The sequence below is a fragment of the Haliotis rufescens genome, unplaced genomic scaffold (genome assembly GCF_023055435.1).
Source record: "Haliotis rufescens isolate VD_foot unplaced genomic scaffold, xgHalRufe1.0.p SCAF_5, whole genome shotgun sequence".
In the NCBI taxonomy this organism is placed as follows: domain Eukaryota; kingdom Metazoa; phylum Mollusca; class Gastropoda; order Lepetellida; family Haliotidae; genus Haliotis; species Haliotis rufescens.
In genome coordinates this window covers 43,053,159-43,076,398 of record NW_025964223.1, presented here as the reverse complement: position 1 = coordinate 43,076,398, position 23,240 = coordinate 43,053,159, and the positions used below count along the sequence as shown (strand labels likewise).

The 23,240-nt window shown below is 40.6% G+C and overlaps 1 protein-coding gene across 3 annotated transcripts; it reads right to left on the bottom strand.

Annotated features, from left to right (window-relative positions):
• Positions 1-1,132: 1,132 nt before the first annotated feature.
• LOC124140043 (protein AMN1 homolog) lies at positions 1,133-23,225 on the bottom strand. Of its 3 annotated transcripts, none has more exons than XM_046507394.2 (7): positions 23,120-23,225; positions 13,931-14,060; positions 13,226-13,370; positions 9,610-9,827; positions 7,156-7,212; positions 4,754-4,865; positions 1,133-2,368 (listed from the first exon to the last, which is right to left on the bottom strand). In XM_046507394.2, exons 1-7 carry the CDS (start codon positions 23,188-23,190, stop codon positions 2,289-2,291), a joined length of 813 nt encoding a protein of 270 aa, XP_046363350.1. In that variant the 5' UTR covers positions 23,191-23,225; the 3' UTR covers positions 1,133-2,288. The 3 variants fall into 3 exon arrangements, with proteins under 3 accessions (XP_046363350.1, XP_046363352.1, XP_046363351.1); XM_046507396.2 differs by having other exon boundaries at positions 23,172-23,190; XM_046507395.2 differs by lacking the exon at positions 7,156-7,212.
• Between the last annotated feature and the right edge of the window lie 15 nt (positions 23,226-23,240).

The following is a 23,240-nucleotide window of genomic DNA, read 5'->3' as shown; positions in this document are numbered from 1 at the left end:
TTATATAAAGTGAGTGAGTACGGCTTTATGCCACTTTTAGCACTATCCCACAATATCAGGGGACAACAGAAATGGACTGCACACTTCATACCCATGTGGGATTCAAACTCTTGCTTTTGGTGTAACAAACAAACACTTTAACCATAGGCCACCCACTACTCTCCCTCTATATAAAAAATACAGATGTTCAAAATCCACATATCTCATGTCGTTAGGAATCACCAACTTCAAAATGCCTATTGAAGACCATCTTCCCGAGGCAAGAGAGTTAACTGAGTATAAAAGTCCAGTTTCCACCCTTGCCGAACTAGGCTGGTATTATGGTATTTTAGCACTATCCCACAATATCAGGGGACAACAGAAATGGACTGCACACTTCATACCAATGTGGGATTCAAACTCCTGCTTTTGGTGTAACAAACAAACACTTTAACCATAGGCCACCCACTACTACCCCTCTATATAAAACATACAGATCTTCAAAATCCACATATCTCATGTCGTTAGGAATCACCAACTTCAAAATGCCTATCGAAGACCATCTTCCCGAGGCAAGAGAGTTAACTGAGTATAAAAGTCCAGTTTCCACCCTTGCCGAACTAGGCTGGTATTACGGAGTTACATTTTGGCTGGACTAACGAGTCTATGCATAGTCCAATCAAAATGGTGCACCGAAATCGAAATCCGGTTCGTAAACTGTAGTGCAGATTTCGGTCGATTGCAGGATTTGCAAAGCATGTGCACCGCCAACTCATTGTCAGCAGATATTTTCAACATCTTTTCATGTTTTTAATCAAGATGCTCACATGATTTGATGCATTTTGCAATGTAAGACCCGTTTTATCACAATATAGATCTTGATTATCGATCAGATCGTCCTGACTCAGCGCCACCATTTTGTGTGAAGCAAACGCAAGTGATACGAGAGGTGGAATCTAATTGGTCCATCGGAGAGGCTTAGAAGGGACATAACTGGTAATAGCCACTGGTGGCGCTACGATTGAGTCAAGTAATTCCAGCCTAGTTTGGCAAGGGTGGAAACTGGACTTTTAAAGTCAGTTAACTCTCTTGCCTCGGGAAGATGATTGAAAACCTGATGTCTTAACACACCAAAACCACCAAACTGCACCTGAACAGTGAATATACTTTAGTACATATAATCAGGATCATGAAACAAACCATTTGTTTTCAACATTTCAACAATAAACAATTAGCATCCAATGAAATTTAGCTGAAAGCTAAGAAGGGGGTTTATAAGTTAACCCTATTGGAAAATTAAGAACTGAACATACTTTCAGAACATGGATGTCAATAACAGGAACTTCACCAAGTTGGAATATCGCCATGCAGTAATTCCAGGCAAAACTATAGTACAATAGAAAACTAAATATTTTATATAATAGATTAACTGTCAAAATGACAGATTTCTCTGAGGGTTTAAAACCATCCATATATCTCATGAAGCTGTCATGAGTTGTAAGGAGCTGTGACAGTCAATCGATCAGCAACATCAGGAGCTGTGACAGTCAATCGATCAGCAACATCGGGACCTGTGACAGTCAATCGCTCAGCAACATCAGGAGCTGTGACAGTCAATCGATCAGAAACATCAGGAGCTGTGACAGTCAATCGCTCAGCAACATCAGGAGCTGTGACAGTCAATCAATCAGCAACATCAGGACCTGTGACAGTCAATCGATTAGCAACATCGGGACCTGTGATAGTCAATCGTTCAGCAACATCAGGACCTGTGACAGTCAATCGATCAGCAACATCAGGACCTGTGACAGTCAATCGATCAGCAACATCAGGAGCTGTGACAGTCAATCGATCAGCAACATCAGGAGCTGTGACAGTCAATCGATCAGCAACAACAGGAGCTGTGACAGTCAATCGATCAGCAACATCAGGACCTGTGACAGTCAATCGATCAGCAACATCGGGACCTGTGATAGTCAATCATTCAGCAACATCAGGACCTGTGACAGTCAATTGATCAGCAACATCAGGACCTGTGACAGTCAATCGATCAGCAACAACAGGAGCTGTGACAGTCAATCGATCAGCAACATCAGGACCTGTGACAGTCAATCGATCAGCAACATCGGGACCTGTGATAGTCAATCATTCAGCAACATCAGGACCTGTGACAGTCAATTGATCAGCAACATCAGGACCTGTGACAGTCAATCGATCAGCAACATCAGGACCTGTGACAGTCAATCTATCAGCAACATCAGGAGCTGTGACAGTCAATCGATCAGCAACATCACGACCTGTGACAGCGGTCAGTATATCGTCCATGTCACATGTTTCATCTGAGAGGTCCTCCCAACAGTGAGTTCTTCAAGGGCCATCCTGGCTTGTTCTGGAAAAATAAAAATAATCCCATTTCTCTTGGATTCAAACACATGATCAGAGGATCCTGGAATACTTAAGGGATGCAACTGCATAGAACTATGAAACCTTAGGCCAGGCGTTTTATATTTTTCAGATTTCAGAAAATGTAAAAAATAATAATCAGGTTTACACATATTTTTTTTCCCGCCGACAGCCGCGTAGTCAGTTACTTTATTTGTTATCATCACCTCTTAGTAAAACAAATATGAATTTACCGTTGTAAACTAGTGAAGAGATACATAATTGGTCTTTGTTGATCTTGAAGCCGAACATGAATAGCCTCCCTTGACAATTGTCCATGTTGGAAGTGGTGGAATTTTTATTGTTACAAGGAGCTTTATCGTCACAAATGGAGGTCTTTTGAGCACAGAATATGTTCATAAAGTATGCCAGAGGCATTCTGCATTTAAAAAAATGCATCTGGCTTTTTTCTTTTTTTCCCCCTCCTCTAACTCTGGACTTTTGGCTGAAAAATATGTAATCCTAAAAATAAAAAAAGCCTGGCCTTAGATGACTCAGCCACTCATGCCTGATAGTCTGTCAGGCAAACATGGTACAATTGATAGCCAGCCCTAGGGTATGAAGGGCCACTATAACGACCAGGTCCAACCCTTCACATTGTCATTCACCATGTTTACAAAGGAGGTCATCTTCCCGAGGCAAGAGAGTTAACTGACTATAAAAGTCCAGTTTCCACCCTTGCTGAACTAGGCTAGTATTATGGAGTTACATTTTGGCTGGACTAACGAGTCCATGCATAGTCTAATCAAAATCGTGCAGCGAAATTGTAATCCGGTTCGTAAACTGTCGTGCAGATTTTGGTCGATTGGTCGATTGCAGGATTTGCAAAGCATGTGCACCAGATATTTTCCAAACCTTTGCTTGATTATAAATGCTACAATATTTTTCCTAAATATTATATGATTTCCTGGAAATTATTGTAATAAAAATTTGGTTACATACTAGCTTGAACGCCCCCCCCCTTGCAAAAAACAAAACAAAACTGCCGCCCACAAAAAAATTCAGAAGCCATAGTGTTATGTGTGGATCCACTAAACCGTTTCCATACATTACAAGGAGAGATCACACAACAATTTAAAAATAATTTAATACTGGCATTCTAATCAAGATTCATATTATTTACAAACCGCAAAAGCAAGTATCAATCACAATAAAAACAGTCTTACTTTATGATGAAAAATCACATCATTTCCAAACAAGATCCAGTGAATGTTTCGTGTAATCCATAATACACCATAGTTCACAAATTGCCGACATGGCATACACAATTAAAGTTTAAAATCTTGCCGACATGGCATGTCAGTTAACACCTCCAACCCGACCTGGGAACTGACCACTTTGTCTACCCGTTGAGCAATAGCCAAGCCACAATTGCATAACATCAGCCTTAACTTGGCTGTGAGCTTACCAGGGCTTACATATAGACAATGTGAAGTGAAGTGTGTAATTGGTCAGTGTTGATCACTGGCAATCTGTACACAAGCAACATAATATATGAAAAGGTAGGAATATACATTTCATGATAACAAAGTACATTTAATATATTCTACATATACGTATAGTAAATATACATGTATAATGGATTCTCATAACAATAGCCCAAGAACCAATCTCATTAAAATCTGATCTTAGTTCTCGCTACCACTAAACAAAGATCTGAGGACATCCCATTAGGGGTCACGTCAGAACGACCTTTCATCCGACCAATCAGAGCGAAGCTTACCAGAATCATGAAAGTGACAGTCGGAATGTAATTTCTAATCATGCAACCTCAAAAACTTTAACACGGGGTATTCCGAACGATAGTTACGGGTTTAACGACTGAATCCATACAATCTATACCATATATTTGCCATTCCAGAATGTTCTTTTGTTCAGGTTTCAAATTTTTATTTGAGAATTTGTCAAAATATGTTTCGAAGCGAAGTCGCCAATTTGAAATTAGTGCCGTAAAGCACGAGAAAGCTGCCTTCTGATTGGCTAATGTTGACTTCTTGTAAGTCCTTCCATTGGTCGGTCAAAATTCGCGCAAGGTCGGTCTGACGTGACCCGTAATGGGATGTCCTCAGATCTCTGTTTAGCAATAGCCAGAACTAAGATCTGATTTTAATGAGATTGCCCAAGAACCAGATCTACTATTTTTTTAAGCCTAAACCAATTTAATTTTCACAACATTCAGCATTTCTCAATTGCACAGTATTTTATGGGTAAAGGATGAAGGCATTTTTGAGAACGGATGATTTTTTTAAAGTAATGCCAGGTCCCCCCCCCCCCCCCCCAACACAGAATATGACATGGTCAGACCCTAGTCAACACATCCCTAAATGAGTACCAGTGATGAGTGGACAACCGTGGAAGATCAGGATGTTGATCTGAGGACAGAACTGAGTGATGGCCTCCACAGACTCATCTGTCAGGTGCTTGCAGTGATCCATGTGGATTTCCTGAAATTAGCAACACTTGACATGAAGTGCTGAATGCTAGGACAATACACAAGTACACATCAGCAATACGATATGCATTGCATCCTGTATCCATATCTACTTGAAACAAATGAACCTTGTACTTTCAATTCACATTCTGCACTAATCATCTGAACTAGAAATAATAAAAAGTCTAGCCTTTAAATGTGAAACTAATACCCTGTTCACATGCACCTCTATCCATATGTGTGTATATTTGCATATACCGTATTCGACGTAATAAGCGCCCCGCGGCGATATTTGCTAATATATTGGCCAGTGAACAATCCTAATTAGTACCCCTTCTGATTGATCAATGTACACAAGACTTATATAATCGCGTATAATACGCACTCATGTGTTATATGCACATTTAATTATGGGCAATTAAATTCCCGGAAAAATATATCTGTCGTACATAAACATTTCAGGCTGTCAGCATAAACCACAAAATTTATCTTTTAACTCTGTTTATCTTACTAAACTAATATTCTAATAAGAGCCTCCTATTTCTAATTTTGAGAGCGCCCTGAGTGCTTATTACGTCGAATACGGTATGTCTAAATATACATACGTGAGTATATTTCTTGTCAAGTGAACGTGTTTACTCATATGTGTATATTTACACCTGAAGCACATTTACATCATGTCTGGAGCAGGTGCAAAGGTAAATGTAAATTTGCACTGCATGTATTATGTTGTAATGTGACCGTTTATGCCAACGTCAGAGGATGATTTAATTAATATACCTGTTGATTTGCCAACACCAACAAATTGCCAACAGTTCTGTATTCTATTCAGTATACAGCATTACCAACTTTAATCCGGACATCCAGTGCTGGGCGGGTGGTGTTTTCTCTGTGTTTCCGGGAGACAAACATTTGTGTATAGGTTAAATTAAACATGTTGCTCTATGTGAAGATTTCTGTAAGGTAACTCTCTTCTCATGTGACTTTGATTGGAAAACAACATTTTCATGTAGAAAGACGTGAACAGACTGATGGAGATGTGTGCCTTACGCCATTTACGTACCCTATTTACACACCTTAGCTTACTTACATGTGAACGCATAGTAAATTTACATATACACATGTATGTACAGTTACACATGCAAAATTACATACAAATGTACTTGAGTAAATGTTGTGCATGTGAATGGGGCATAATACCCTGTTCACATGCACAGCATCTCCAGCAGAGTTTGTTGGTGATTAAATGCTTCAAAATATTCTAGCTACATGATGGTGGTCTGTACAGAAATTAGTATGGAGTGAGTGAGTGAGTTGGGTTTAACACGGCTTTTAACAATATTCCAGTTATATCGCGGCGTGTCAGCTTAATGTGGGAAGAAAGCCCGAAGTGATGCAGGTCTCAGATGTTTACCACTTTGGTGAAACCCACGAGCTCGGGTATGGTGCTGACAAACATAGAAACATAATCGGGGCGAACCGGGATTCGAACCCACACTCATAGGTTTCTGGCATACCCAAGGGACGCAACTCTGCACAGCAAATCGCAGCGCTTAGACGACTGGGCCACCCGTGCCCCCAGAAATTAGTATGGACCAGACAAACCCGTGACAGGGTTAGAACTAAACTCAAATGGTACAGATAGAATGCCCTTGTAATGTTAAAACAATGGGAAATTTGTACTAGCCTGTAGGAATTTATACTGGCCCCGGGCTAGTGTCAATCCACACAACTGCCATGTAATCAACCAAATCACCCAGCATAACCACTTGATTCATTCAGCTTCGCTTGCAACAAGCATAGATTGCTGGGGACCTATATTCTTAATCAGCACCCGGTTCGCACCGATTATGTTTCTAGGTTTGTCAGCACCATACCCGTGCTCGTGGGTTTCACCGAAGTGGTAAATGTCTGAGACCTGCATCACTTCGGGCTTTCCTCCCACATTAAGCTGACATGCCATGATATAACTGTAATACTGTTAAAAGCGGCGTTAAACCCAACTCACCCACTCACTTAATCAGTATGCCCACAAGTTTCTCAGGCAGACCACACATACTTCACATTTGTTTCAGATTTTCCAATTATCATCTATAGGCAGATATATTATGCCAGACATCTTGCAGAGGTGCAGATAAATAAAAATGAATTGAAGCAATTGCAATCTTATTCATCAGTTGGCCATATCGTACAGTGTATGATGAACTGCAGCAGTTTGATGCATGGAAGCACCAATGAGGTGTAATCAGGAGGGATTATGGAATCAGCAGATTGGGTGGAGCCCTCTTGTTGTGTTGGATTACCTTCAATGTTTTGGCACAGGCTCCATTCACAAGATTGAAGACTCCGTTATCTGTGATCTGTATAATACAAACATAGAGCCACAAGTAGGGCTGGGACGGGTACCCACAGGACTACCCAGACCCATGGTTAGTCACGTGATATATTGTCTAATGACAAAAATTATCTAGAACTCTATTAGTCATGTGATATATTGTTTAATGGCAAAAATTATCTAGAACTCTATGGTAATACTACAAGTCACTAATGTTCGCATTTCTTTCTGACTGTGCACCCATTCCTTCCGATTTTTCATATGGTTGAATGTATCTAAAAAAGTTTTGCCAGGGCTATGCTAAAGATGTTCCCAATCAGACATTTTGAGACTTCTGAGACCTAAGTGGGTCCCCGGGTTGGGTCGGGTCATAGGGAGGTGGGTAGCAAATTTGGACTCGTCCCACCCCTAGCCACAAGGCTCTGTATCTCACCTGACTTAGGAAGACAACTGACCTTATTTTAGTGCAAACATAAACAGTAAGTTAAAGAAAAATTGGCACAAAAGATAAATTATTATTTTAAAAAAAAACACATTGATATTAACAAGATAAGTTGTATTCATAAGAAGGAACCTGCATGCCAAATTTCCGTTTTATTTAAGATAAAAGATCAATGTCTGGCTTACTGGGGGCCACAGGGTCGTGAACAATGGAAACAAATTCATACACTGGTAACAAGTACCAGTTTGAGAGTGAGTGAGTGAGTGAGTGAGTGAGTGAGTGAGTGAGTGAGTGAGTGAGTGAGTGAGTGAGTGAGTGAGTGAGTGAGTGAGTGAGTGAGTGAGTGAGTGAGTGAGTGAGTGAGTGAGTGAGTGAGTGAGTGAGTGAGTGAGTGAGTGAGTTGGGTTTAACGCCGCTTTTAACAGTATTCCAGTTATATCACGGCGTGTCAGTTTAATGGGGGAGGAAAGCCCGAAGTGATGCAGATCTCAGACGTTTACCACTTCGGTGAAACCCACGAGCACGGGTATGGTGCTGACAAACCTAGAAACATAATCGGGGCGAACCGGGTTTCGAACCCACAATCATAGGTTTCTGGCGTGCCCAAGGGATGCAACTCTGCACAGCGAATCGCGACGCCTTAGACGACTGGGCCACCTGTGCCCCCACCAGTATGAGAGGTTTCAGCAGAGGTTGCAGTGGTTGCAAAGGAGAAGATGTTTACGATGGACGACACACATGACAAACCATATTTGACGTAAGAAGCGCCCAGGGCTCTCTCAACATTAGAAATAGGGGGCTCTTATTAGAGTTAAAAAATAAATTTTGTGGTTTATGCTGACAGCCTGAAATGCTTATGTATGACAGATATATTTTTTCCAGAATTTAATTGCCAATAATAAAGGGTGCATATAACACACAGAAGCGGTGAGTATTATATGCGAATAGGGGTCGGAAGGGGTGCTAATTGGGATTGTTCACTAGCCAATATATTAGCAAATCTCGATGTGGGCCCTTATTAGAGCGGGACGCTTATAACGTCGAATACGGTAAGCCCACTTGACTTTCAGTCAGGTGAGCAAAATGGACAAATCTCGGATTCCAACTCAGGATCATGGGTATCTGGCATGCCTAAAGGACACACTTTGTTATAAGTATAACTATGAGAATATTAACACATTTCTTCTGACCAAATGGTTATTCCTCACCGTAAATGCCTCAAGTTTAATTGAGGATAAACAGCCTTTAAAGAAACTTTCAACTGTTTCTAAAGATCAGAATAAAGATGACAAAACGATAATGAAAGTTCTTCTCATGAGAGGGAGTGACTATTGCATTAAGCCGCATTTAGCGATATTCCAGCAATATCATGACAGGGGACACCAGAAATGGGCTTCACACATTGTACCCATGAGAGGAATTGAACCCGGACCTTCGTCATGACGAGTGAACGCTCTAACCACTAGGCTACCCCACCGCCCCTGCCCTCATGAGAAATGCTTGCCCAAGATTAATCACAAGAACATGTGAAAATCCAATGACCCTCTATTTCTGAGAAAAATGTGTCCTATTCGTTTGATACGTGGCCATCATTTCCACAGTGTGACGAGTCAAGTGAGTGAGTGAGTATGGTTTTACGCCGCTTTTAGCAATATTCCAGCAATATCACGGCGGAGGGCACCAGAAATCAGCTTCACCCATTGTGCTCATGTTGGAAATCGAACCCAGGTCTTCAGCGTGATGAGCGGACGCTTTAACCACTAGGCTAACCGACCACCCCTGCTTGAATGTTTTAACAAATATTTGGAAGATATTCAAAATCTTTCCAGTATATTGCTCTGCTTCCTTTGTTGCCCAATGCACATATTTAATTTCAAGGAAGTAAAACGAAAATTAAATTGAAACTCAATACTTTGACTTTAATGTTAACTAGGGCAAATGTATTCATTGTTTGTCTTTTCCTGTACTTAGAACACTCACATTGGCTCTTGAAAAGTTGAGAGATTTCAGAAAATGGGAATACTGTCCAAGTGCTGTGAGGGTCCTGTCTGTGATGTTAGGACAGCCTCCTATATTGAGGTCCCTCAGTTGCGGACAGTTCTGAGACAGGGCAATGAGAGCATCATCTGTCAGGTTAACACAGCGACGCACGTACACCACTTGAAGTTGATGACAGTACTGGGAAAGGGCTGTGATGCCTGTGGATTAAGAATCTTTATCAAACTATGGCTAAACTCTCCGAATAATTCCTTCATTAAGTAGGCTTCCATAGAGAGAAATGTCATCATAATAATAGCAATTAATCCATAATCAGAGTATTATTTTATATACTTATCCTGCATTACATATTGCACATTGCTCTCACTACCAAAGTCTGAACTGGAAATGAGGGACAATCTATCAGCATCTTCAGTAACTCTGCCCAACATGATCTCCATGACATCTGGTGTCGGAAGGCACGCCCCCGATATGTCATTATTATGTCTTCGAACATCCATCAGGGCTGATGGTACAGAGGGGAGATATCAGTCAGGGCCCTTTAGTAATAGCCATCAACTCTGATATCATGAATAGTTTCCAGACCTGAGCGACAGCGCAGACAGTATTGATGGCGGACAGGTACACAGCTATAGTACCAGCCTTAAGGTGTTTCTTTGTTCTCAGGTGGAGCAAGTAATCAGCCATTAATTGTGCTAATGCATCTGTAGGGGTAACGCCATGTTGCCATCAGAAAATCTTATTGGAGGCACATTTATCATCACACAGACCCCTGGTGGATGGTCTATGAGCCTGAGCTATGGCTTTGGGTAGCTCTCCTGGAGTAATCCTTGTCTGCATACGACAATGCCGTGAAGTTGAAACTGCTCTTGGTACGGATGGAGGCAGTGGCTGTGAGGGTCATGCAGTGGATTGGACCACTCTGAGAGTTTTTGAGCTGGTTGCTCGGCAATGTGTAATATGTCCGGGAACCAGTCTAGGGTGAGGGTATCAATGGTCCAGGCCTGATGATCCAGCATTGGTGACACGAGTGTCTTCAACAACGTGTTGTGTCTTATGGCAAACAGGTCGACGGAAGCACTCTGGATGCAGCTTCCACTCTGTGGGGGATGGGCGGTCCGGCCTTGTTAGTGCATCGGACATTGTGTCTCGCTCTGGTCTCCAGTCTATTAGATGCTTGTTGATGAACCAGATGACCGTTGTGTTTTCCGTGGCAATCAGCAGCTTGGCATTGGTCAATACTGTGCTGCCAGCTGACCGCAGTTTCTGATTTGCCACTGTTTTTGATCTTGAGACCACAGCCCTAAGGCTGTCTGGTCCAAGAAGTGGACTCCCCTGGAGTGAGATCTCGCCATTGAAGCGGGAAGTCGCAGACCAGGGTTGGCAGAGGAGCTTGTGTTGGAATTCGAGGTTCCAGTTGGTGAGGTCCAGATATCCCAGACGTCGAGTCTGACATCCTCCTAGAGTGTTGTAAGGTCTACCATACACTTCCTGGATACCTGGAGATACTTAGCAAAGACTGGCAGGGAGAGGGGGGAACAAAATTGACACTTCTTCCCAAACAGCAGAGAATGGTACAATCAAGGCACCGTGATGAGGGTCCTTTGGTGACTTCTTACCATGGCAAACAATACAGTGGGCAAGCATCAATCTGCAATTTAAGCATAAGTATCGATAACCAAATGTACCCAAATATAGGGGATAATAATCCAATATTTAACCCAACAATTATGGTTGTTAAAGGATGAAAATGATGCTGAATAAAGTGAAAAAACACTTTATAAGCCAAGGAGAGGTTATAGGTAAGGCAATATAACGTGTGCCACAAACGAGACCATGCAAAATATTCAAGATGGCGGAATGTAACAAAGCACATGAATACTACTGTGACTATAAATCACCATCATGTGCAAGATATTGATATTATCACAAAAATATAAGGTGAACCGTGAAGACACCAACCAGAGGAGGAAGATAAATCACATATAAATCATAAACAATGAACAACCAAACAGGATGAACACAGATTGCTGAGCAATTTTATTGTTCACAACTTGTCAGCCTGGTCACAAGCAGTAATGCAAAGATAAGTGACGTCATCACTTCCGTGGTCACGTAGACGCTGTGCCATGTGGTCTCCCTGACAACTGATAGGAACAACTACTTCTTCAGCTGGACCTTACACAGCTTCATTTTACTATCAAAAGAAACCAGCAAATGCATTAAGGAGTCATGCAGATTAAGTTAAAATTTATTCATATTCAACATAAATCATGATGTTCACAACAACCATTCACATCGCCCGCCAACAGGAAAATTGGCAGCCAACATGAAACACGACCCAATGTGAAGGCATGGATATTTTTAGTTCCATGAGTTGTAAAGGATGGATAACCTAGTCCACTGAGATAAAAAGGATGGATAACACACCGACTACACTCAGTATAATATGAAATTCTTAAAAAATCTAGGTAAGATCTGGGCCCACTTGCACAAAGTGAACTTAGCGCTATGACTATTGCACGCCTATGTTAAAGTATGGGAGTTACAATCATCTTAGTGCTAAGATCACTTTGTGCTAGTAGGCCCTGGTCTCCAACATCCTGCTTTGCAAGCAAAGAGAATAAGGACATATAGGGGGCGTGTCTTCGACACCACATGTCATGAGGGTCATGGAGGTCATGCTGGGCAAAGACTTACTGACGACGCTGGTAGATGGTCATTCTTTTCCAGTCAGGACTTTGGCCCTTTAGTAATAAGAGCAAATTGCAATATGTAATGCAGGATAAGGTAATATATAGGTTTATCTATACCTTATCCATGTGTTCTTCTGCACCAAAATCTTTTCAGTCAACTAGCCCAAACATGGATCCTAGCATCAATTTCACCTGAGATTGGTGTCATCATATGGACTATTGTTAACTGTGCTTACAAGGCCAAACAGACTTATACTAGACTCGGGCTGTGGACTAGTGGCTAAATCCACAGACTGCCTTATACTGCTCTTATAAATGTAGAGGTCAATAGGAACTTCTGAAAATACTTGGAATCCTCACTTGCAACCACATTTGCAAATATAAAATGATGAGAATGTGTTTCTCATTTCTCTTTTTGAACTAAGATTACCATGGACCTGCACCTTGATGGATGAACTGCCATCTTGAAAAAGAAGCAAAAGCAGCCAACTGCTTGTAAGAAAAAAACATCTAACTTAAGCCTTACCAATATCATTGATGACAATTGTCTATAACCCAGTTTAAACATTAACAACATGGCTGCACAATGTGTAGTACCAAATAATTTGTCAATAAGTCTGTTAAAGAAGTCAGCTAACCTGCTGCCCCTACATGTCACCAGTCTGTGACAAAGACTTTTGAGTCTCTACTTGGCTCTTAGCATCACTTTCATCACATAATAAATTAGATTAAGAACCATTATTAGCTGAGCGAACCTAACATACCTAACAGAATTTTACAAGACTTGGGCTTGGGACGTGCGGCTGAGGTCACAGATTGCGGAATTATTGGAAACCAGTAATACTAGATTCAGAAGTATTTCAAGAAACCCTGACTGATACTGCTAGTTACAGATCTGTCACCTTGTGTTGTGACAGCTGTTCTTGATTCTTTGATAGAGTTTAGATCAATCTTCTTGAGTTGAGGACACTTTGAAAGATTTGCAAGACCAGCATCTGTGACTTCAGACTCGCTGAGGTCCAGCTTCTGCAACCTGTTATGAAGAACCTGCAGAAATAATAACAATGTTAAACTTTCTTAGGTGGCAATGTCTTCTGATATAGTTGACTACTTCGTTACTATGCCTTCCTCAACCTTAAACAGTTATTGGCATGATTAGGATAAAAGTCTTTTACAGCTATTGGAACATCAGCCTTTTACAGTTATTGGGACATCAGCCTTTTACAGCTACTGGGACAAAGGTGTTTTATAGTTATTGGGACCAAAGTATTTTAGGCTTAAAAAAATAAAAGAATGGCTTTTGAAAATATCTTGCGGGCAGGCAGACTTATTATTATTTTTAAGGGGGAGGGTGGGGGGGGGGGCAAACTAGTAATATGTAGCGAAACAAATAAAAAGTTCTGTACAATCAACCTGTGAATGTATTCCTTGATGAGTAATATACTGGAATACAGTATTGGGACATCAGCCTTTTACAGCTACTAGGACATCAGCCTTTTACAGTTATAGGGACAACTGTCCTTTACAGTTATTGGTGCAACAGTCCCTTACAGTTATACTACACAGTCAGACATGTCATCAGTAGTGAAGGGTGAACATTTCCTCACAGCTCTGATGTTAGAGTCTGATATGATCCCTCGCTTGCACATCAGAGTCAGACATTTGTCTTTGATGTGGAGAGGCAGACTTTCCAGGTCGCTTCCACTGTCTAGATTCAGTACCACAACCTTCACTGACCTGAAACACAGAGCAAACTGAAAGTCTTCGCTACATGTCCACTGGACCAACACACACAACGTTCAACAATGAAATAATTGTTGGTATATAAATAATTACCCAACAGGCAAGTTACTCAGATGAAGAAATAATGCTGGAAGAGGTGAAGTGAAACAGTTGGCTATATGCATCTTGATGCACACCTGTGATAAAAACCATTCCACATTTTCAGGATCACCAGTCCCAAAGCTTAAGAGATTTGTGTTTTGCCTCCTAACCATGGCTGAAACAATTATTGTTTACATACTGTAGTACATAAAATAATGTTGTTTAATATTCTGGAACATGTTATTGATGTGCACAAACATGAGACAACATCTTACATGCATCATAGTTATTATTTTGTCTTGATATCTCTTGTATATTAATCAAATGCCTCGGGGCTTGAAATCTGAATTCGATGTAAAGCACATAAACCATCATTCATTGACATGCAGCACTATTCATGCTATTTGTGATGTCCGAGGTTTAAACTGACATAGATTTACTCCCTCTTGGGAGTCAGCATTAGAATTGGTCCCCAGGAACCTTAACTGGATTGGCTGGTCAGAGTCTAACATGGTTGATTGAACATTTTGCTTGTTTGCTGTTTAACGCCGTGCTCAGCAACATTCCAACTATATGACCAAAAACCAAGTCTGGACCAAAACAATAGAGCTCTGCACAGCGTAGCCAAAAACACAAGTGCTGCGCAGAGTAAAATGGCTTCAGTCAAGTTTTTTTATTAGTGGCAAATTGAAGTAAAACTTTTGTGTTTTTCTAAAGGATGAGTTACAAAATACTAATTGCCAGCTCGATTAGATTTGAAGCCAGTGTTTATCAAAGCCTAGATTACGAGTCGTGTGGAGCCAAACACTCTGCTATCCATAGTTTCTTGTGACCAGTCTATAGTACCTCTGTCATATTGTCACATCTTACACAGTCCATTAATGTGTTTCTCATCAGTTTCAATTTGTATGAGTCTATACATACAGAAAAACATAAATTTCATTGAGAAAATATCCTTAAATGTGAAAAACTATTTCTATTGCCCATTTATCCTCAACAAACTGTTATCGAACCCTTCAGAGAGATAGCAATATGTTTTCTTTGTTGTGTGCAGCTATATTGTCATGTACCTCACTGTCACAGCTGTAGTAGTATGTCAATATAATTATGCAAAACAATATGTATAAGGTGAGGTGAAATGGGGTTTAACGTCGCATCCAAGATTATTGCACTTATATAGCAACGTGCATGCACGTGTGTGTGTGTGTGTGGCTACTTGTACCAGTCACAGACGTAACGTGTACGCGTGACGGCTCAGCCGTCTCTTGTACGCGAGACGGTGCGGTCCGCAGTACTCAGTGAAGCGCTTGATACTAATTAATTCAATCACCGTGGCTGTGCTGTCACCCGCGACCTCCGCGAAAGTAATTAAAGCGCTATGTAAAATCACCCACTGCCGAGAGGGGCCACAACAATCCACACAAGGTCGTGACTGGCGGGTCGCGTGTGCATCGGGGCATCCGCCTTCCTATTTTCACATACCCTATTTTCGAACAGTTAAAACATGTCAACATGTCATTCTGGACTGGATACACTTGAAAGTGTACACGTCGAAGCTAGCGACCAGTTATCGCCATTTTTTCATGTTATTTCTGGCATATTCCGTGTATACTCTGACCTCGTGGTACCGCGGCATTCGTCGTATCGCGGCATTTGTGATTTCCGGTCGCTCACGCGGGACACGCCTTTTAGCGGGTGTCTGTTATGACAATCAGTAACCAGGAAGTGCTCGCTCCGTAAACAATTTCAATTTCCTCGGAATGTTCCGTCTGCTGCAAGTTAGGGGTCATTATCGCATTGATACTTACTTCTGGTATCTTTTTATTTTTTTATTATTGCCTTACCTCCATCTGTCAATGGACAGCGATATGACCGGCAGTTTCCCAAATAAACTTTCTCTCTCGACCTGAACTAGCTCATCTACATATTCATGGCGACTAATAAGGTAACGGAAGTTACGTAGCCCGCACATTTTCCCGCGCTGTGGTCAGGATATATTAGGAGATAATTAGGGCCAAAATTTCATACTTAGCAGTACTTTCTTCACTAGTAGCCAAATCATAAATACATACTTTTGGCATAACAGGAGTGAATAATCATAAATGTTAGTGAGTGCCATTTGTTCCGTTTATGACAAGTACCGCGAAACCCGAGGCTGCAGGCTACAAAGTTGAATGTACCAATAACTTTATTTTTTGTGAAACTGTGAGCATATGCGCTTTCTTGAATAAGATTCAGTTGATTTCGGTTATAGCGTTACAATGTCTGTCTGTGCTACGATAGGGAACAGTGGAAACTTTACCGGTGACTTATTGTACCAGCTCTCGCAATCGCCTTACAGCACGTGAACACGCCCACAGTTCCAGTTTACAAATTACATTTTGGGGATATTTCAGTTATCGCGCTCAATATTATTTTAATTCACCAAAATTAATAAGAAATGCTATTATCAAATTGTTCTTTGCAAACTGACAATATTCCCCAAATTCGATATTGCTTATCCCTATGTGTACATCAAATAGATTTCAGAATTGTATTTTGAGGAAGATAGGATATTGAAGATATTGAGCAAGGTGAATATGGCGGGTTTTGAAAAAAATATGTCCGCACAAGAGTCCTTTTGATCATTGTTTTCGGATAAATATTTCTCTCCTCTTATGAAAACTAAGACTCTCAAAACTAAAATGAGATGCAACCACGTGCGCGCTATAACGGTTAGCGATAATTGTCCCTCGGCGATATAACAAGAAAAACTATCAAAATGTCCGATCACGTGATATACAATTTAGCCTTTTGTGGCAGTGGAGAAACGCTTAGTCATCATGATAAATCCGCCTGATTGCGGTTCGCTCTATTCTTGCTGCGCCAAACGACACCTATCTGAGCAGCAGCCACATTGGCGTGTTTTTGTTGTCGATTAGTGTATACACGATCATTATCATATTATGCGCAGTATCCTATATTTTCTGTTCTGCTTGGCATTGTTTTATAAGCAGATATTAAAAATACCGCATGTATTTTCTCGTAAATTATAGGCCGGAAATAGCAATCAGCTCACATCTACCTGTTCTTCAGCGGTGTTTCTGGAAATAAATCCGTTCATTGATGCACGATTCGTATATCTGAAAAGTATTGAATGGAATATTCAATCGGGTAATAACAGGATTTCATGCTAATTTGCATCTTGTGATTACGCGATCTAATTGAAGAGGCGCCGGCGAGACGACTGACCCGCGTTTTGTTGTCCTCATAATAAAGTGATGAGAATAGAATAGAATACTACAATGATGAAAGCGCTTATAACGAAATAACGGGTATAGAGAGAACCCGTGTGTATTGTCAACGACAATGTTTACGATAGCGAACGGTTAATACCTGAGCTTGGCTGCTCACGTGTCAACAGTCAGCCTATCAAAATGCGCGTTGTTAAACGACAATATACAACTGAAGGCAATTGGTGCTGGTACCGTGTTCTCAAATTACAGCCTCAATTGCACAAGGACAGTGACAGTGATTAACTATTGCACAGTATTTGCTGCAAGAACTTTGATAGTAGGCTCGTTAAAAACAAAGAAGGTGCTAACAGTATCAAATATATTTCGTTTGTAAAAGTCTGATGGATTACTATTTATACGTATCCCCTCGAGAGACCCGAAAGTTACCTATATACGATTCCCGCACCAATTGATGCCCCCTCCCATATAATTTTTTAACTGGTGGTGTAATGACAGCAGACGAAATTGAATTATGTTCTTGTATGAACACAATTGAAAACAGGCAATGATAATGAATCACATTTCGTATTTAATCCCGTATTATCAGTAACATGACAATGTCTGAAATAATATAAATATAGACGAGTGCATATTTTAACACGATACAGTTGTATATTGATCGATCAGAAGGGGATTAGCCAGTGTGAGCCAGTCGGTGGTCAGACTATGCCCACAACTAAGCGGTTTTAATCACCTGCATCACAAGTAGGTCCGTGCTGTTTCATATTGAATATATGTTGTTACCGTTTAGCAATTACTATTTTATGAACAAATATCCATGCACGACGTAGTGGTTGATGTCATGTAAACTAATGCAACTGTTCAACAATTGTTAATTCATTCGTCATATTTAGATTTGTCAAGCGTGAGCATAACCGTTTATTCATCCACACTAGACTAAAGTTATGGATCTGCTGACGAAAAGGTTTTCGTCCTTAGTTCAATATGTGCATTCTTTCCGTGGACCTACTGGATGGGGATCCGAAGTTTTTCCAGTCACTACACACGCGTCGGTGTATCCTGTAGTGGTATTTTCCACAATTTATGGGTAAGTAAGGAACTGTAGCAGCGTACTAGTTCAATTTCTATTCCGCTACCAAACTTTATTTTAAAAGCGCATGCGTGTAACCACAAACGTTAGACGGATGACGTGTTATGCTACAACAAATATACTACTGATAATAGTTGATGTCATTGATTCGACGGGATTTGGGAATATAACATATGCCGAAACAACTCGACTTACCCTAATGGTTACTCGACAGTTCTGAGGCTTGCGAAGTAAAGATGAAACCCACACTTGTGGAACATGCAACCGTTCAAAGATATCATAAATTTTCATAAATGGTCTACAAACAGCTATACACACAGCATTCGATGTATTCGAAATAACTGAAAAACAGGTATTCATCAATTGGATGAAATCGACATGTCTTTTTTATTCTGCAGATATCATGCTTTCCGGGTATAACCACCAATCGCCTTGCCGTTGAACATGATGAAGATTCACCAAGAACCGGGCAACCAATTCGACACCTCAGCCATCAACTGCTGCTACCAGATGGACAATGTGTGGGTAGGGTCCCAAAGACCTGGCGTCATCACGTCAGCGATGAATGATGGATCTCTGCAGAACGCTACCCCGTTCTTTCACGATAAATTTAGTGCAGTAAATTCACCACGACAGTGGTCCAAAGTTAATCCCTTTTAAGTCTCCAACAGGCACACGCTTGATCAAAAACCGAAAACTGGCAGGATTCCAGAAGATGACTTGTACTGTTGAGACAGACACACATGTATATTATCATGATTTTTTTGTCATTGTATAGTTTTATGAATAAATGAGTCTTGGGAACAGTTGTGTCAATTACTATCCTCTGATAATCCCATTATGAAAGAACACGTAACCGGTGCTTATGCAGATTAGTTAACCTCAATAAGTGTCAATTCCAATCCAAGTTGAATCACTACTCGCACCAATCGGCAGCATATCAGGGACGTGTATACTGATTTCGCTTAGCAACTCGAATCACACATGTGGGTAGGCTGTGTCAGCCATATCCAAAGGAAGCCAACGAAATTTATACAAGCACGGTTTCTGCGAAGTCTTTGATAGGCATATATAATGGTTTACATCGCTTTAGCATAAATGACCTAATAAAGTATAAATAAATCAATCTCTGGTGGGGAGGGGGTTGGGGGGTACAAACCCACAAGCAAATCCAATTTTATATTTACTTTACCGCATCTATGGGGTATGGTGTTAGTAATGAAAAAAAATATATATTTGGAATTGTATATTGTATTTGGAAATATACATTGTGAGCGCGCACACGGCCAGTCCTTCAGGGCCAAAAGGCCATGTATAGGTACGGGGAGGGACCTGTAGGATTTATGACCACCTCAAATTGCACTGAATATACAGGCAGTCTCGGCAATTAGGTAAAACACGTGCGATGCAGTAGTATATTCTATATAGTAGTGTATTCTGCGTGCGTGATAGGCCGTTTGGACCAGATTATATAATTTCCTGTCCACCTGTGCTCGGGTATATTTTGTGTATAAAGAAAGTTTATCGTGTCATACATGTTCCAAGACATCATCTCACAAATTAATGTATATTCTGTCCTAAATATTGATCTGACAGTCATTAAAAATGCCGATACGTCGATCGTTCGCGAGGCAAGATTTACAAACAATTGCCGATAACCCCCGAGCTCACTCGGCCATGCTCGCCTTATTTTCACCCCCCACTGCGGTTGTGCAGGGTATCACGTGATCGAACCTTTCTCTTGTTAGAAAACTAACGCACCTATTCTGAAATAAGAGTGAGCGAGTTAATTTTTAACGTCGAATCGGTATTATTTCAGCCATATGGCGACGAGACCAAGTTAATATGTTTACATTTTGAACAGAGGTGCCTAATGCATGCCCTTCGGACCGTTTCAAATATTCTTTTACATAATCATATAGAGATGCTAATTAAACTGCGACAGTGAGGTGCATGACAAACACCATGCGAAATGACGCCAATTATTCGTTAGTTTTGATGTTAAATTGTTCGATAACAAGTATTACAACAGTCAATAACTACGTATGTTTGTTTTTATGGACATCTGTAATCTATGGATGTTGACCAGGCAGTCACGCCTACAAGTGACTCTCTCTCAGGCCGTGTTTCACTGCTTGTTCGGAGAGCCGTCTCTCGTACGCGTAACGGGGCTGTGGGACGACTTGTTTAGCAACTGCGAGCAGTTTGAGGAAAGTAGATATGTTTCAACGCGCTGGCACATAGGTGTGCGTTGGTGTGCGTGAAATAAGTTATATATGTTGTTATACAACGACGAATAAGCTTTAAGAAAATACTGAAATTATGTATCTGAAAAATATGCACATAGGAGAAAATCGCTGTCCAAAATCGACAAAGTTGGTTCCAATTTCGTACATTTCTCTCCAAATTTGACCCCTTTAATTTATTTTTCTACTTTTTATATCGTTCGATAACAAGCATCCAACAGTCAGCTACGTATATTTGTTTATATAATCACATAGGAAGTGTGTAGAGACGGTTTTTTGGTGTCACATGCAGACATCTGTAATCCTTCGACAGGCAGTCACGCCTACAAGTGACTCTCTCTCAGGCCGTGTTTCACTGCTTGTTCGGAGAGCCGTCTCTCGTACGCGTAACGGGGCTGTGGGACGACTTGTTTAGCAATTGCGCGAGCAGTTTGAGGAGAGTAGACATGTTTCAACGCGCTGGCACATAGGTGTGCGTTGGTGTGCGTGAAATAATTTATATATGTTGTTATACTACGACGAATAAGCTTTAAGAAAATACTGAAATTATGTTTCTGAAAAATATGCACATAGGAGAAAATCGCTGTCCAAAATCGGCAAATTTGACTCTTTTAATTTCAATATGTTATGTGCATTACTCATTTTTTCACAGAAATACTTTGTTTTCCAACAATTTTACTTCCACCTAAAAATATATTACCCACTGCAAAATTGTTTTTCTAATACGTGATCAAAATACATTTCCTCCTTGTTCTAACCACGAAACTACGCGCTAAATAAATATCGTGCATATTACACGCATCATTCTGATTCAGACACATTTAGTGTAACAAGACGGATGTTCCGATTGAACATTTTAGTCAGGCATCGGTTACCTCCCTTTATCGGCTTGTCGACCAGTCACCTGTACGCGAGACGGTTCGCGCAGTTTCGAAGAAAGTAAACATGTTTCAACGCGATGGAAAATGGGTGTGCGTTGGTGTGCGTGAAATAATTTATATATTTTGTAACTCTACGATGAATAAGCTTTTAGAAAATACTACGTGTTAGTTTCTGAAAAATATGTACATAGGAGAAAATCGCTGTCAAAAACAGAACATTTTGCTCGATTTTTACACATTTTTCTCCCAATTTGACCGTTTATTATTTTTCTTATGACATTTTTTTCATGTCATTCGATAACTAGTAGGATAATCAATAACTGTACTTAATTTTGTTTTATTATTTTCACAAATAACGCTTGTAGAGACATTTTTGTGCAACAGGCAGAAATCCATGGTCCACTGACAGACCGTCACGCATACGCGTGACCCCTCTCAGGGGGTCACTTGTACGCGAGACGGGAGAGCCGTCTCGCGTACACGTTACGTCCTCTACTGTGTACTAGACCGGACTGATGCCGATTTATAGTGCTAGCTCACTGAGATACCATGCCGCAGTTTAACATGAATACCCCACTCAGATACAGTATACTGACTCCGAGCCGACCAGTCCTTGTTTTAGCCCTTTAATGCCGAGGGCCAGACAGGGTAACAACAAGTACCATCTTTTAATGTCTTTTGGTATGACGCGGCCGGGGATGGAACTCTGGACCTTCCGCTCTACCACTAGACCACGGAGGCGGTCCAATATGTATAAAGCTCATAGAGAAGGCAAGCACTAGGCCTGTCTGTACCTATTTCGGTACAAGTAAGTTTGTTTACAAACAAAAGAAAAGTCTGGTCACTTGATAAGCCTACACCCATGGTCTGGTCAATGGAGCAGAACATTCTGTCGCGGAATAAGCTCAAGGAGTTAACAACAATTGTTTACAAACAAATGGCAATGAAAAATTTGTTTTTCTACAAATTTTTTAAATGTTAAAAAAGCAAAACGGGGAAATATTAAGTTTGTATAATTGGTATTGATATCTTTCCGTCGTGCATATCAAGTTCATAAACTGAAAATTGGCAAGTCAAAAACTGATTTTTCAATTTTACAGCCAGTAAAATTTGTACAATTTTGCACAGGAACTCGTTATTGGACAGTAAATAAAAATATATACCCCCTATTTGTCTCTACTTACATATAGGGGGTATATATTTTTATTTACTGACCAATAACGAGTTCCTGTGCAATTTTGAGAATGACTCAGCTACTAAACAGTAACAAACACAATGTTAGATACGTCTTTGGTTCGAGATTATGCCATAGGTCTTCAAATTATATATGGGTAAACTATTTTAGTCATCTTCCCCAAACAAGATCTGACTCATGGGTCTTCTTTGATCATGACACATCGTGACAGCTGACGATCAAGCTAAAAGACACGCAAAATATACAGTAATGTATAAGCTGTTAATGCGTCCTATCGAAGCGCCTGATAAAATTACTTCACTCAGTGAAATGGTAGTTTCTTACGAGTCAAGTAAAGATGGCACAGTTGGAAACATCATGCTGTCAGTGAACGCACCTGGCTTCTCAGACGCCATGTTGTTTATGATTGCAACCAACGATTCTCATCAGCCAATCAAAGGACGAA

What these genes read in the sequence shown, in the direction of transcription:
- LOC124140043 (XM_046507394.2), bottom strand. Translation starts at nt 23,190, where the DNA reads ATGGCGTCTGAGAAGCCAGGTGCGTTCACTGACAGCATGATGTTTCCA. An exon ending in CCTGTGCCAAAACATTGAAG is followed by an intron (nt 4,866 to 7,155) that starts GTAATCCAACAC and finishes TGCTAATTTCAG; the next exon opens with GAAATCCACATGGATCACTG. An exon ending in CGGTTGTCCACTCATCACTG is followed by an intron (nt 2,369 to 4,753) that starts GTACTCATTTAG and finishes TTATTTTTCCAG; the next exon opens with AACAAGCCAGGATGGCCCTT.